At 29.9% G+C, this 12431-nt stretch overlaps 1 protein-coding gene across 3 annotated transcripts in view; it reads left to right on the top strand.

Moving 5' to 3' along the window:
• The window catches only part of LOC129911197 (LIM/homeobox protein Lhx1), a 92960-nt gene that overhangs the window by 42475 nt on the left and 38054 nt on the right, over nt 1-12431 (top strand). The window contains exons 1-3 of one of the 3 annotated variants that reach the window (XM_055988916.1): nt 793-849; nt 1139-1173; nt 1253-1359. Coding sequence is in view for 2 of the 3 variants with exons in the window: in XM_055988913.1 (XP_055844888.1) it covers nt 1121-1359 (239 nt within the window). In the remaining variant the exon portion in view is untranslated. Of the gene's footprint in view, nt 1-792; nt 850-1120; nt 1360-12431 lie in introns of those variants that run through there. The other 2 variants (XM_055988914.1, XM_055988913.1) reach the window with 2 other exon arrangements.

Genomic DNA, 12431 nt, shown 5'->3' with positions numbered 1-12431 from the left:
ATGAAATTTGATCGAGTTCAAACAATTCGAGCTCTTTTTGTGGATTTCTAATAGACCTGATCGATATATATATTTTGAGCTAAGACAATAAGCTTTCAGATGGCTTTTTTTTTTTGATGAAAATGATTGTTTTCAAATTTCAATAAATTATTTTTATACTTTTTGCGCATTGTAAAAATTTGTTTTATTCTTAAGAAGAGAATAATGAGAAAATAAAAATGGTATTTTTTTTAAGCTTTTTATTGTAAATTATGATTGTTTGAAATAAGTAAACGCTTCAAATAACTCATTGTAAACAAAAGCACACAACCTGTTTTCTGACGACGTTATCACGTAAAATCATCGTCCGTAAACCGGCTTTACAGACAACCTTTTTTTCAGTTGATATACCAATCTTGAATATAGAAACAAAATTGCCAAAGACACAGAAGTTTAAATGAACTATTAATAAATTGGGTCACTGTGGCGTATGTGCAACCTTTTTTTTCTTTTTTTTTTCTTGTCGTTTTTGATGAAGTTCAATGACAAACAACACATTGATAAGTCATGCCAATCAACCTCAAAACAAGTAAAAGTAGTTGAAAGAATTTCTATAAATACCTAGCTATTATATTGAAATAACTTCAAAAGTTAAAGTTTTTTCAGAGTACCTATCATTTAATTGCTATTTATTTATTTTTCTTAATATTTATCAAAAGAGGGAATTAGATAGTTTGAATGGCCTGGTGTTGATTTTTATTCCGCGCACATCTTCTTTTCAAAGGTTTTTTTTTTAAAGCGATATTATGAGAGATACCAGTTGAAAAATATTTTTTCACTTCAAGTTTCCTTAAGTTGATTTTTAATTTGGTAAATAATAAAAACAATTATTTTTTGTTTTACAAAAAAAAAATACCTAAACTACCGTAGAGAGAAAGTATTTAGAAATATAAAAAAGTTTGCATGAAATTAACTTGCCTCAAATGGCCTTATTATCTCATGATTATAATTAATTTTTAAAAATAATTTCTCTGTTGCATTTTTTTTAGGAAAAACATAAATTATAGTCAAATGATTTTATTTTTAATATCAACATAATTTTTAAATTCCAATATTCACATTTAATATTTTCATTCAAAAGTATATTTAATTGTTCTAGGCGATATGGAACAAAATGTAGCGGCTGCGGACAAGGTATAGCACCATCAGATTTAGTGAGAAAGCCTCGTGATAAAGTCTTTCATTTAAATTGCTTTACCTGCTGTATATGTAGAAAACAACTGAGCACGGGGGAACAACTATACGTATTAGATGACAATAAATTTATCTGCAAGGATGATTATCTGTTAGGTAAAGCTCCCGGCCATCATTCGTTAAGTGGTAAGTCTATTTATTTTTTTTTTTTTGTTTTGTTATAATTTTGAAAAATCAATTTTTAATTATTAAACTTCATTCAATAACAATGGAACGTTATTAGATATTAAAGAGGACTTTGGGAATTTGGGGAAAGCATTATTATGACAACAAAGAATGGTCTAATGGTATGTGTATGCTTCCAATATGAGCCAATATTATAGGGACAATATGCAGGAAATGCAGGTACAGCAGCTTTGTTGTGATACTCTGTGCTTAGGCCCAAAAGTTCCAATCAATCTGTTAGGGTATGAACGTTGCACCAGCTTATTACACAAAAATTACGTTGTAAAATGTTTCCGTTTTAGAAATTTTTGCAAAATGAAAGTTTTATCACTTATTTTCCTCTGTTATAGTTTAATTTTGAGAATAAAAATTATTTGCAAGTTCAATTAAAAGCACAATATTAAAAGTGAAATCCGTCATTACATCAACAGAATTTTCAATCTTTACAAACCCAAACCTTTTTCATATTTTGATTTTTCATTTTCTTTCATTTTTTCATTTTTTTAATTAGGATTCCTTGTACCTGCTTCAACCAAAAACTCTCATTCTGAATTTCATATTCCATATTTCCGGGCTCTATCAAGCACACAAAATCAAGAAAAACTGTTTAAATAATTGTTGTTAATAGGTCTTAAAAAGAAATAAACTTAAACTACAAAAATAAATTTTTAATGCGTACCCATTTTTGACTAAAGCAAAAAAAACACATTTTTTAGAGATTTTACCTGGTGCAGGTTTTCCTAAATATCATGAAATCTATGAGTTTTCTGGCAAACTTGTGAACGACATTTTTGTTCATTATTGTTTTCTTCAAAAAAATAAATTTATAAAACACTATGTTTATAACACATTTAGCGAAGAAAATCTGACCCAAAGTCAAAAATTATCATGGGTTAGAAAAAAATAATTCCATTTAAAAATTAATATCTGAGCAACTAAAAAAGATTTTAATACTTTTTAAAAGCAGGTTAGAAAAATAGCATTTCTTCTAAAAATCAAGACATAAATAAAGTTTTTATCATAAGTATTAACGGAGTTATTAATATTAACGTGAGTAAAGACATACCAAAGTAAGGGTTTTCTTAAATCATCGCTAAAGAGTATCAACTTTGCAGATAGAGAGTTACTGTTAAATAATAGAATATACCCAAGAATCTTCTCTCAAAGTCTTCTCATCTCATCCCGGGACACCCTGTATATTTATAACTGATTTAGTAGAAAGTCGTTCATTAGATTCAGAATAGCAAAATAACTTAAAAAACTTGTGTCGTAAGATTATATATTCACATTTCACTGGGCGTTTTACCTTAACTCCCTACCCCTTTAACAAGAAATAACACCCTTCCACCCAAAATTTTTCTATAGAATCTTTTGATCTTTTATCCTTTTTGCATAAGAAAGCTTTTTGCCAAGTTTCATGAGGGAAATAATTTTTTCTTTTTGCCAAGTTTCACGAAAGTTACAATTTGTTTTAACCTCTACTAAAAAGGTTTCTATATATTAGGCTTTTGCGCACGTTTTGATGTTTGAAAATGAATGTACTTTTGCGTTTTCTTAAATTAAATCTCAAAATGTGTTTGCAAATTTTTGATGCTATACAAATAAATTTTTTAAATTTTTTTTTCTTTCAAGGTTTCTCAAAAACCTTATTTTTTGGTAATCTAATATTTTTTTTGTTTATTCAAATTTAAAAATATGATATTGGGCTTCTGCAGTAAGAGGTTTCGAAACTTTGAAATTTGTATCATTTAAGTTTCTGAAGATTAGGCTTTCAAAACACTTAATTTTCGTGATTTAGTTTTAGCGTCAGAATTTATGATTTTGAGTTTTTAGTCTTTCAGAGTATGCATCAGATTTTTAAAATTTTATGGTGTTTCTTGAATTAGGGGTTTAGGTTTTACGTTTTTCAACTTTCTGCATTTTTAATTTTTTTAAGATTTTGGATATCACTCTAAATATTTGTTACGGGTTTTGCAGTTTTTGTTTTAAAAGATTTCTGACATTTGTATTTATGAGATTATGAAGAGTTTTTAACCTTTTTAAATTTCTATTTTCCTGATCGAGAGATTTGAGTCACTTTAGTCTTTGTTTTCATTTTGAAAAGTTTCTCTTTTTTTATGGTATCGATTTTCTGATATCATATTCAGAAATTCACGAGAGTTAATTATTCTATATCATTTTTCTTAAGGACATTTGTTTGGTTTTTTTTAACTTTGGGGGATAGTACAATTTGGGTTTTTGAAATTTTGGTCTTTCAGATTTCGGAATTTAAAGTAGATCTGAGAGTTTTTTATTCGGAATTTCAAGTTTTTTTGGATTTTTGTTTTTTGACTTTAGGTCTGTTTAATGAAGAAAAACTAAAACAGAACAGATTAGAAACAGCACAAATTCGTGAAAATTGTCAGAACAAAAAAGATCAGAAAAGTACAACTTCCGTTTTTTATACGGTTGATAGTTTTGAAACTAAAAAAAAAAAAAAATTCATTCGTTATGATGACTTTTCATTCAAATAAATTATAATTAATTAGTTTTGAATTTTTCTTCATATTAAGAAGATTCTAAAGAAATTTCCATTATTTTGAATTAATTGTATTATATTTTTGTCAGAAAAAAACAAATCAGCTGCTGTTTGCAACTTTTTACTCATTTGCTCTACCTCAAAAGTAGGAGCAGAAAAACTTGAACTAAACTGTGCTGGACAACTTCATGAAACACAAAATGACAGTTTGTAGAACAGTGTAGGGCAAGGTTTTTCTTCATGGAACAGACAAACTTGTACTTTTCGGATCTTTTCTGAGCCGATCAGATTCATTAAACAGAGCTTTTCTTACGTTCTCCAATTAAAGTTTTATTTCATAATTTGCTTAACAAAATTTTAGGGATCTTAAACTATCGGTTTTATTTAATTTTTGTTATTTCGATTTTCGAATTTTGTATGTATTTTTAGGTTTTTTGAAATTTTTGATTCTGAATTTCAGATTAAGGTCTTTATTTTGGGATTTCAAATTATCATTTATTCAAGACCTTGAAAATTTTTAATTTTCGGGTTTTCGTGGCTTGGGCTCAAAATCTTATAATTTTTAATTTAAATTTTTTTTCCATTTGAATTACCTGCATAGTTTTGAGTTTTCCAAAGTTTTTGATTTTTTTAATAAGATTTCTACATACGACGCGTCGTTTTGAGCATTCAAAATTGCAGGTTTTGGTATCTTGAAGAGCTTAATTTCATGTTATCTAGATTTTTATGTTTGCCTTTAGATTTCTATTTTTTGGATTTTTTGATTTATGAATGCATACAATAATATATTTCCATTTTCAGCAACTTTCCTAAATATGGATACATTTTCTACAGCGAAAAATTTAAGTTTCAAAACATGGTTTACAGAATTATTATTGTTAGCAGTTTTAAAAATTCAGTGAAATTATTGACTCAAAGACTAAAGTTCCTAAATCACAGCAGTATTTTTTTTTTCTATAACTTTGAATAAATATCCAATGAAGGTTGAATGTGTAGGTACCTAACTCTGCAGTATTCCACCATTGTTGCGGCTATAAGAAATATATGTTTTTTTTTTCATTCAAACAATATTTTATATCCCCATTTCCATTATGCAACATTCATATTCCTGATTTGTATGCGCTATCGTTGCTTGTATTATTTTATCATCCCACTCACAGACACACATACACACACATAAAACAGTCTCTCATCTTCAACCTCAAACCAAAATCCGAAAATTTTTTACAAAACTTCAAGCACAAACGATGACAATTCCAATGCCGTGAACGTACTACATATATAAGTAAGTAGAAAATATAGGTATACCCACCTACACTCTATACACACCCCAAGCCCCATTATATCACTCTATAGTACCTTCCTATACCCATGATGCCATATTCCATCCACCCTTGTGCTGTGCAGTATTCTCAAGGGAATCTTCATCTCGTGTCGTTGTCGTTCTGAATGGTTATTGTGAATCTCTATATCTACTCAACCAATGGCAAAGATCTTTCGTCGAGATAAAAGACACAAAACTAAACTAAAGCCCAGAAGCACCAAGTAGCAGCAAGGCATTCCAGGCGAAACATAAAACCCACAAACCAACAACAACAAAATGACAGAAGAAAAAAAAATATACACAGAATTCCTGTCTTTGTTCCATTACCAGGGATATACATAGAAAGCTCTACTGATGCTTTACTCTCACCCCCCCTTTTCTCTGTTATGACCATAAATATCCTAGCTTATATATGTATCTGAGTATCTGAATGCTGCACAAGTATAGAGATCTACTTGCTTTTATTATAAAACCCAAAACGACATCCATAGTATTTGAGAAAAAAAAAAAGGTTAGGTTGGTGGAATGATAAAAAGGGCTCAAGTTACCCCCAAACAAAAAAGTTCCATTTCTACTCTGGCTGGTTCTGGATACTGTTTTCCATTTTTATCTTCCTATTCAAATTCAAAGCTAAAATCGATTCCCGTTTTCGAGTAGAGAGATATAGAAAAAGGTAGGGGTTCCATGCATATAAATATTAAGAGGAGGGGTTGGGATGGGATATATCACCCATCGACGAGGAATGGGGGTCAAAAAATAAATGTGTGTATGTCACTTCAGATACGAACAGGTACTTTGAGATACTTTTTTTTTGTGTATCCCTATTCCCATGGTTAAATTTTTTTCGTCCTTTTTCTGAAAGTCCTTTAAAAGAATAAAGATTGGGGTTGGGGGGGAAAAAACACATAAAAATGGAGTACGTTTCATTTTTGTTACGGGATTTTCCCCCAGAGCGCATGATCTCATAAATTTCACAAATGTATTGGAGCTTTATGTCACGTACACTTTAAGTACATTGAAAGGAAACACACAAAATGCAAACAGAACAAAAAAAACAAAAAACAGAAAGTCCTCTTTTTCCATGTTCACACTCCCTCACTTTCACACACAAACACACACACATAGACTCACAAATACACACAAATAAGAAAATTGAAATGGCTGCTCTGACTTTTCTAGGTAAAAAAAGTACATAAGGTAAACAAATACATGTAAAGAAAAGTTAGGGGAGGTTGGGGGTTGTGGAGGTAGTCTGTGTGTATTTTATATAGATACAAAGTTAATCTGACAAAATGTTCACTCTCCTGGTGATGATATATCCAAAAGTTTTGTTTGTGGTGTTCCATTTAAAGTGGATTTTCTTCCAATTTATTTATTTTTTTTTTTTACTCATTTTCTGTATTTTTGTTTAAATTTTTGCTACAATTTTAGTGTTGAAAGTGTATATTGCAAATGATGATGGTCTTTAATGAGAAGCTTCTCTATTAAGGTAGTTGAAAATATCAGTGAGTTGAAAAAGTATATGTTAATGTGTATATGTTTATGCACACAATAGCTTTGGGGGGTATTTTCTTTTCAGCCATTTAAAGCGCAAAATTTGTTGAATAATTTACGAAAAACGATTTAATTTTGCTGCAAGTGCGTGAAACGATATTAATTTGTATCTTATGACATGACGATGTCGAACGAGGCTTTAATGTATACATTTTTTTTTTTTTTGTTCTTTTTGTAAATATTTCAGAAATATAATGTTTTGCATTTCATAGAGATAGATATAGGCCTCTATTAAAATTCAATAGGCGGTAATAATACAGGAGAGAATCATCATACAATTTTTTTTTTTTTCTTTTTGATAAAAAAAATATAACTTTTTGATTGGAAAATTTGCACTTTAATGATGAATTTTGTGAAGAAAAAAACTTCTGTTTTTTCACAAAGGTGTGAGTTGTTTCATCTTTTTTTTTTCTGGCTGATGGTGAAAATATTCCAGAAGCTATGAAAGGTTATTGGAATTATGGAAACGCATACAATTTGAATTGTAAATTTTTCGAAATGAAAATATGAAATTTTCATATTCAAGTTTCGTACAAAATTTTGTTGTTTTTTTTTTAGCGAGAGAATCATATGAGAAAATTCGTATCACGAAATAATAATACCTTATGGATTCAAGAATATATTTTTTTCTGAAATTTATTCTTTTATCTAATTTCAAACCAAATAAATACACATTTCGGGACCAATTTCTATTCAAAATTATGCCTAGGCTATATCTGATTTTTGTAGTTCTTTGGTAACTTTGTGATAACTTTAAACTTTAAGCATATTTGGACAGACTTCTGATGAATCATACCAAAAATAGGAAGAACGATGTCAATAACACTACATTATTAATTTAAATTTCTAAATAAAAATAAAAATATTTTTAAGATAATATTTACTATAGAGGCCTTGATTTTTGCTCATAATATCGCAAAAAAATATAATTTTTCTTTATACTTTGATATATAATAATTTTATTTTATTTTCATACCAAATAAGGCGTTCCCGGAATGACGCTATTTTGATTTAAGTTACTGTTAAATTTTATAGCTAATACTCACTTATAACGTTAAATTAATTGATTTATTAATATAAACACATAAAGAGATATGCAATGATAAGAAGATTGAACGGCGGGTATTGAAACGTTAAAAACTTGGATAGTTTAAGACAAATTGATACAATATTTTGATGCAACTTCATATGAAAATTTATGTTTTTTGCGTTGCTTTCCGTATCCGCAGTTGGCGTTTACATACATTCAAAAAAAAAAAAAACACACACAGCTGCCGATAAGAATAGAAGCTTAACCAAGCTTCGGATATAATTTTGACGAAGTGTATGAGTTTACGTTTTCTTTCATATAAATTTTTGTTAAGTGTTCCGGAAATGCTTTTTAGGTGCATTAGAGATTAGATGAAATTAAATTGAAGACTGTTTTTTACTAAAACAAATACATTTCTAGACGCTTAATCATTATTTAAAATGAGAAATAACAGCATATCTTAAATTTAATGATGCCGTTCCGTTATGATTTACTAATTGAGCTTATGAGCGAACGTTCCAAACTCTTTTTTTTTTAATTTTTTTGAAGTAATACTTCTTTTGCAGTTTTGGGTATGAAAATTTACTTTTGAAAAATAAATGTCAAAGGGATTAGCAAGTAGTAGCACTACCTAGTGCTCATAATTGTAAAACAATTTTGCTATGGTATGAGCCTACTAAGTGCATTTTTGTGATATTGCATATTATACGAGAAAAAGTTAGACGTCTTTGTTTAATGTTGGTTGATTATAGTTTTTTTTTTTTGTCAAAGAAAATATAATTCCAAATTCATTCTGCCGTTTGAATTGTTCTAAAACTTTTCCAATAAACATTTCAATGATTCAAAAATTCCTTAAGTACTTAGTTAAGAATGCAATTGTTAGTTATTGATAACAATATAAGTGATAACCAATACAAAGTTTTAAAAAATTGGTATCTTTTGAACGAATTAAGATTAAAGCAAAACAAGCATATTAAGTGTCTGCAAAAAAGAAACAAAATTAAGACAGAAAAATAAACATTCAATTCCGCGAAAAGAGGACAAATTTCATTCACAAACAAAACAAGCTTAAATATAGTTAAATCCGAATGAAGGTTCAGGCTCCTACATTCAATATCTTCGAAAATTTTGTCATCGTTTATGAATAAAATGGGATTGGCTACAAAAAGTCTACGAAAGTCTGTCTAGTCTATCTATAATCTATCCGTTGTGATTTTAATCTTGTTTGACAAAAGTCATCCTCAACAACATGATGCGTGTGCGCATGCGCGCGTTTATCCCATTTTTGAAATTATTACAAAAACTATACCTATAAACGGAAAGGTCTTATCTTTTGGATTTAAATGACAAATCTATTTAGTAATCCCGTTTCCTGATTTATACACAAAGATACACATGATGTTCTCAATATTCAACACAATTGTGTACCTCAAAAACATCATCAGCATATAAGAGTAGAGATATAGTTGATCCATGAAAATCAGAAAAATGAATACGAAAATAAAAATAAAAAGATCAACGCGTTCGAAAAAGGCAAATCCCTAGACAATAGGGAAGTCGAGCGTGGGTACTCTCCCAGTCGCAGGTAGATATGCGTATTCCATATGTCTTCCCAAAGGCAGACATCGCAGTGACAAGGTTCACCGTCATCGTCGAACGTATAGACTTTTAATCTTCCGAATATCAAACAAAGCGAATTACCTTGATCTTGATGTGAACGCGCTTGTACCTCTCATAAGTGTAGGTATATGCTCGGTGATGTGTGTGAGGTCCTAGTGTGTGCCTTACCCTTTATTATATGTGCCCACATAATGCGGTTATTATAATTATTATTATCCTAGAAAAAGGATAAGCTCTTTGTATGTGTGTGTTTTTTTGTAATTCGTTTTTGTATTAATCCCAAAGTCGAAGCTAAACATTTGCCAACAACATTCAGGTCAGGTGTCAGAACCAGTGTCCATCTGTCAGTAGGATCAGAAATAGTTCCAAAACATTTCATATATCATTTTCACATAATACCGCCGCCGCACGATCTCCAGGTCGTCCATCGACGACGATGGAAGCTGCTAAAATTATTCCTGAGAACCTTCATCATTCGATGGAACCTCACAGAGGGCGCGCATCAGCGCGAATATGATTCGCATCTGTACGTGAATTTTTCGAGTGCGTCCTGCTGTGTTGGGGCTTCACCATTGGGGGTCAGGTGATTAGTACAATTTTTAATGGGCAAAATGTTTTCTCGCATACGAATATTTTGTTGGTTGGTGGGTTCTATCAATGAAGTTCAATCGCCAACAAATAAATCGGAAAGGGGTAAACCTGCCTGAGATACAAATTTAAACATTTAATATAGATGGTTCCCTTTTATGTAGATCATGTTAATGTGCCAACTATAAACAGGTACCTATAAAGCCTACGTTGTGAGTAAAAATGAGAATTGGTTGGTGAAGCAGATTTCATTGACCACCTTTCGGCATTTTTTTTTTTTTTTCATATTTATTTCTGATGGTTGCTTTATGAAATTTTAATAAGTCAATGTCTTTTTTGTTTTTTTGTGGTTTTTGTTTTGCTAGAAGAAGACTTGGATGGGAAGAATCATCAATGAGTGAGTTATGAGATGTTTCTAGGAAGGGCATAGCTGGGATTTAGATTTATCAATATTTGCGAAGAAATGAAAAAGGGGTTTACAAACTTGTTCAGGATGTTTGGTTACCTCTATGCGATTTGCAAAAGAAATTACGATAGCGCACATGTTTGGAGAAGTAGCTGTTCCAATTTTAAAAACTGAAGACGAAATAGAACCAAATATTATGAAATAAGTCTCCAAGTTCAGTAGGGTGTGTCCAAATGCTAAACTATGAAATTTTCAAGTGTAATAGCTTTTAAAAGTTGCAATGCTTATTAAAATTAAATTCTGCGTTTACAATTTTCATTTTTATTAATATCTTTGGCTCGCTCAAAATATAGGAAGAAATTTGTATTTTAAGAGATTTTTGAAATAGGTATACGTTTTTTTTTAACTGCGCCGTTTGGATACAAAAAAAATATATTAAATATTTTTAGGCTTTCTTGTGAAAGATAATTCAAAGAAAAAACTTTTAAGATTATATTTGTTGAAACTGAACACTTAGTAAATAAGCTGCTAAATAATAAACGAAGGAAAAAAAAAAACATTTTTACATATAAAATCGTTTTTTCTTAACAACTTCAACTGATTTGACCGAGCCAAAGACGAACGAAATTATAATACTTTTTTACATATTATTAAACCATAGACCCTAATACAACTTTTGACCACTATTACATTGCAAAATTAGAATACTTTTTTTCGGCCATAAAAAAGTGACACACCCTAATATTCAGTAGCCAGGCAGGCATATTTCTCAACAGTCTTTTAACTAACAAAAGTTACACTTTGTAGATTGTAGACTTAGCTTTGTGCATCACCATTTTTCGAAACGATGTTTTAGTTAATAAGGTACGAAAATGTTCAGTCGCACAAGCATATATTTTTTTATTTTCGAAAAACCGAATTATATCGAAATATTTGATGAAATGCACTTTTCTTCATCTTTATAATTCTAAATGATGATGAATCGAGCTCTCCATCGATGGAGAAACATTGAAGTTTTCAAAAAGTTCAGTGTCAAAGTACAATATTAGTGATTTTTTTTTCGACCGAAGAGTAAGAGGGTCTGAAAGTCTGCTTTTTAAAAGCCAAGTCTCCCAGAAAATTTAAAGTTCCTTCTAAAAAAAAATTCTCACTATGACCATAACACATTGATTTTCAAAAATCATATTATTCATTAACAAACAACATATTTGTAATGTTTCAACAATCAACAAAATATAGGTAAACCCTTATCACACCTCTGTTCCACCATTCACCTTCCAAAGTCGGTGAATACAAAAAGCAAATGTCTAAAAAAAAAACTATTATAGAAACCGCAAGCACAAATGGAGCGAGCAACACCATAGCTAAGTTTCTAATTTACGTTTTTTATGAGCTTCACAAAAAGTCTTTAATGTCTATCCAGCTCAGGCAGCTACACTTTTAATTTTATTTTAAGATTTGACGATGATATGTTCCAGGAAATGCGACTATTAAATACAAATTTTAGAAACAGTTGCAATAGAATAGTGCATACTTTACCTATTTATCTGAGACTAATTAAAAAATTAAGATAAACTAACACCATTACTATTTCTACATTTAGCGAAACTGATTGTTAAAAATAAAGTTTTTATGAGGTGAAGGTTGGAGAAATAGTATAAAGTTGGTAATACAATACGATACAATGAGATGATAAGGAATTCGAAAGACCTAGAAATGTAGATGAGGTTGAAATTATCTTGTAGCCTAAATCAGGGTTTGACCCAAGATGATTTATGAGAAAATGGGCAGTGCAAAAAGTGGAAACTATACTATAAAACTAATTGGAACTTATTTATTAACTTCACTGAGTTCAATAAAAATCAATTGGCTGCATCAGACAAAGCGGTGTCTTAAATCTTACACCGAAAAAATAGAATGCTTGACAGTAATTTCTACAACAAATGATTTTCAATAAATGTATTTGGTAGCCAAGTCATATGAAGCTAAGTTG

The sequence above is a fragment of the Episyrphus balteatus genome, chromosome 2, assembly GCF_945859705.1.
Source record: "Episyrphus balteatus chromosome 2, idEpiBalt1.1, whole genome shotgun sequence".
Lineage (NCBI taxonomy): Eukaryota > Metazoa > Arthropoda > Insecta > Diptera > Syrphidae > Episyrphus > Episyrphus balteatus.
This window is presented reverse-complemented; position numbering and strand designations above follow the sequence as displayed.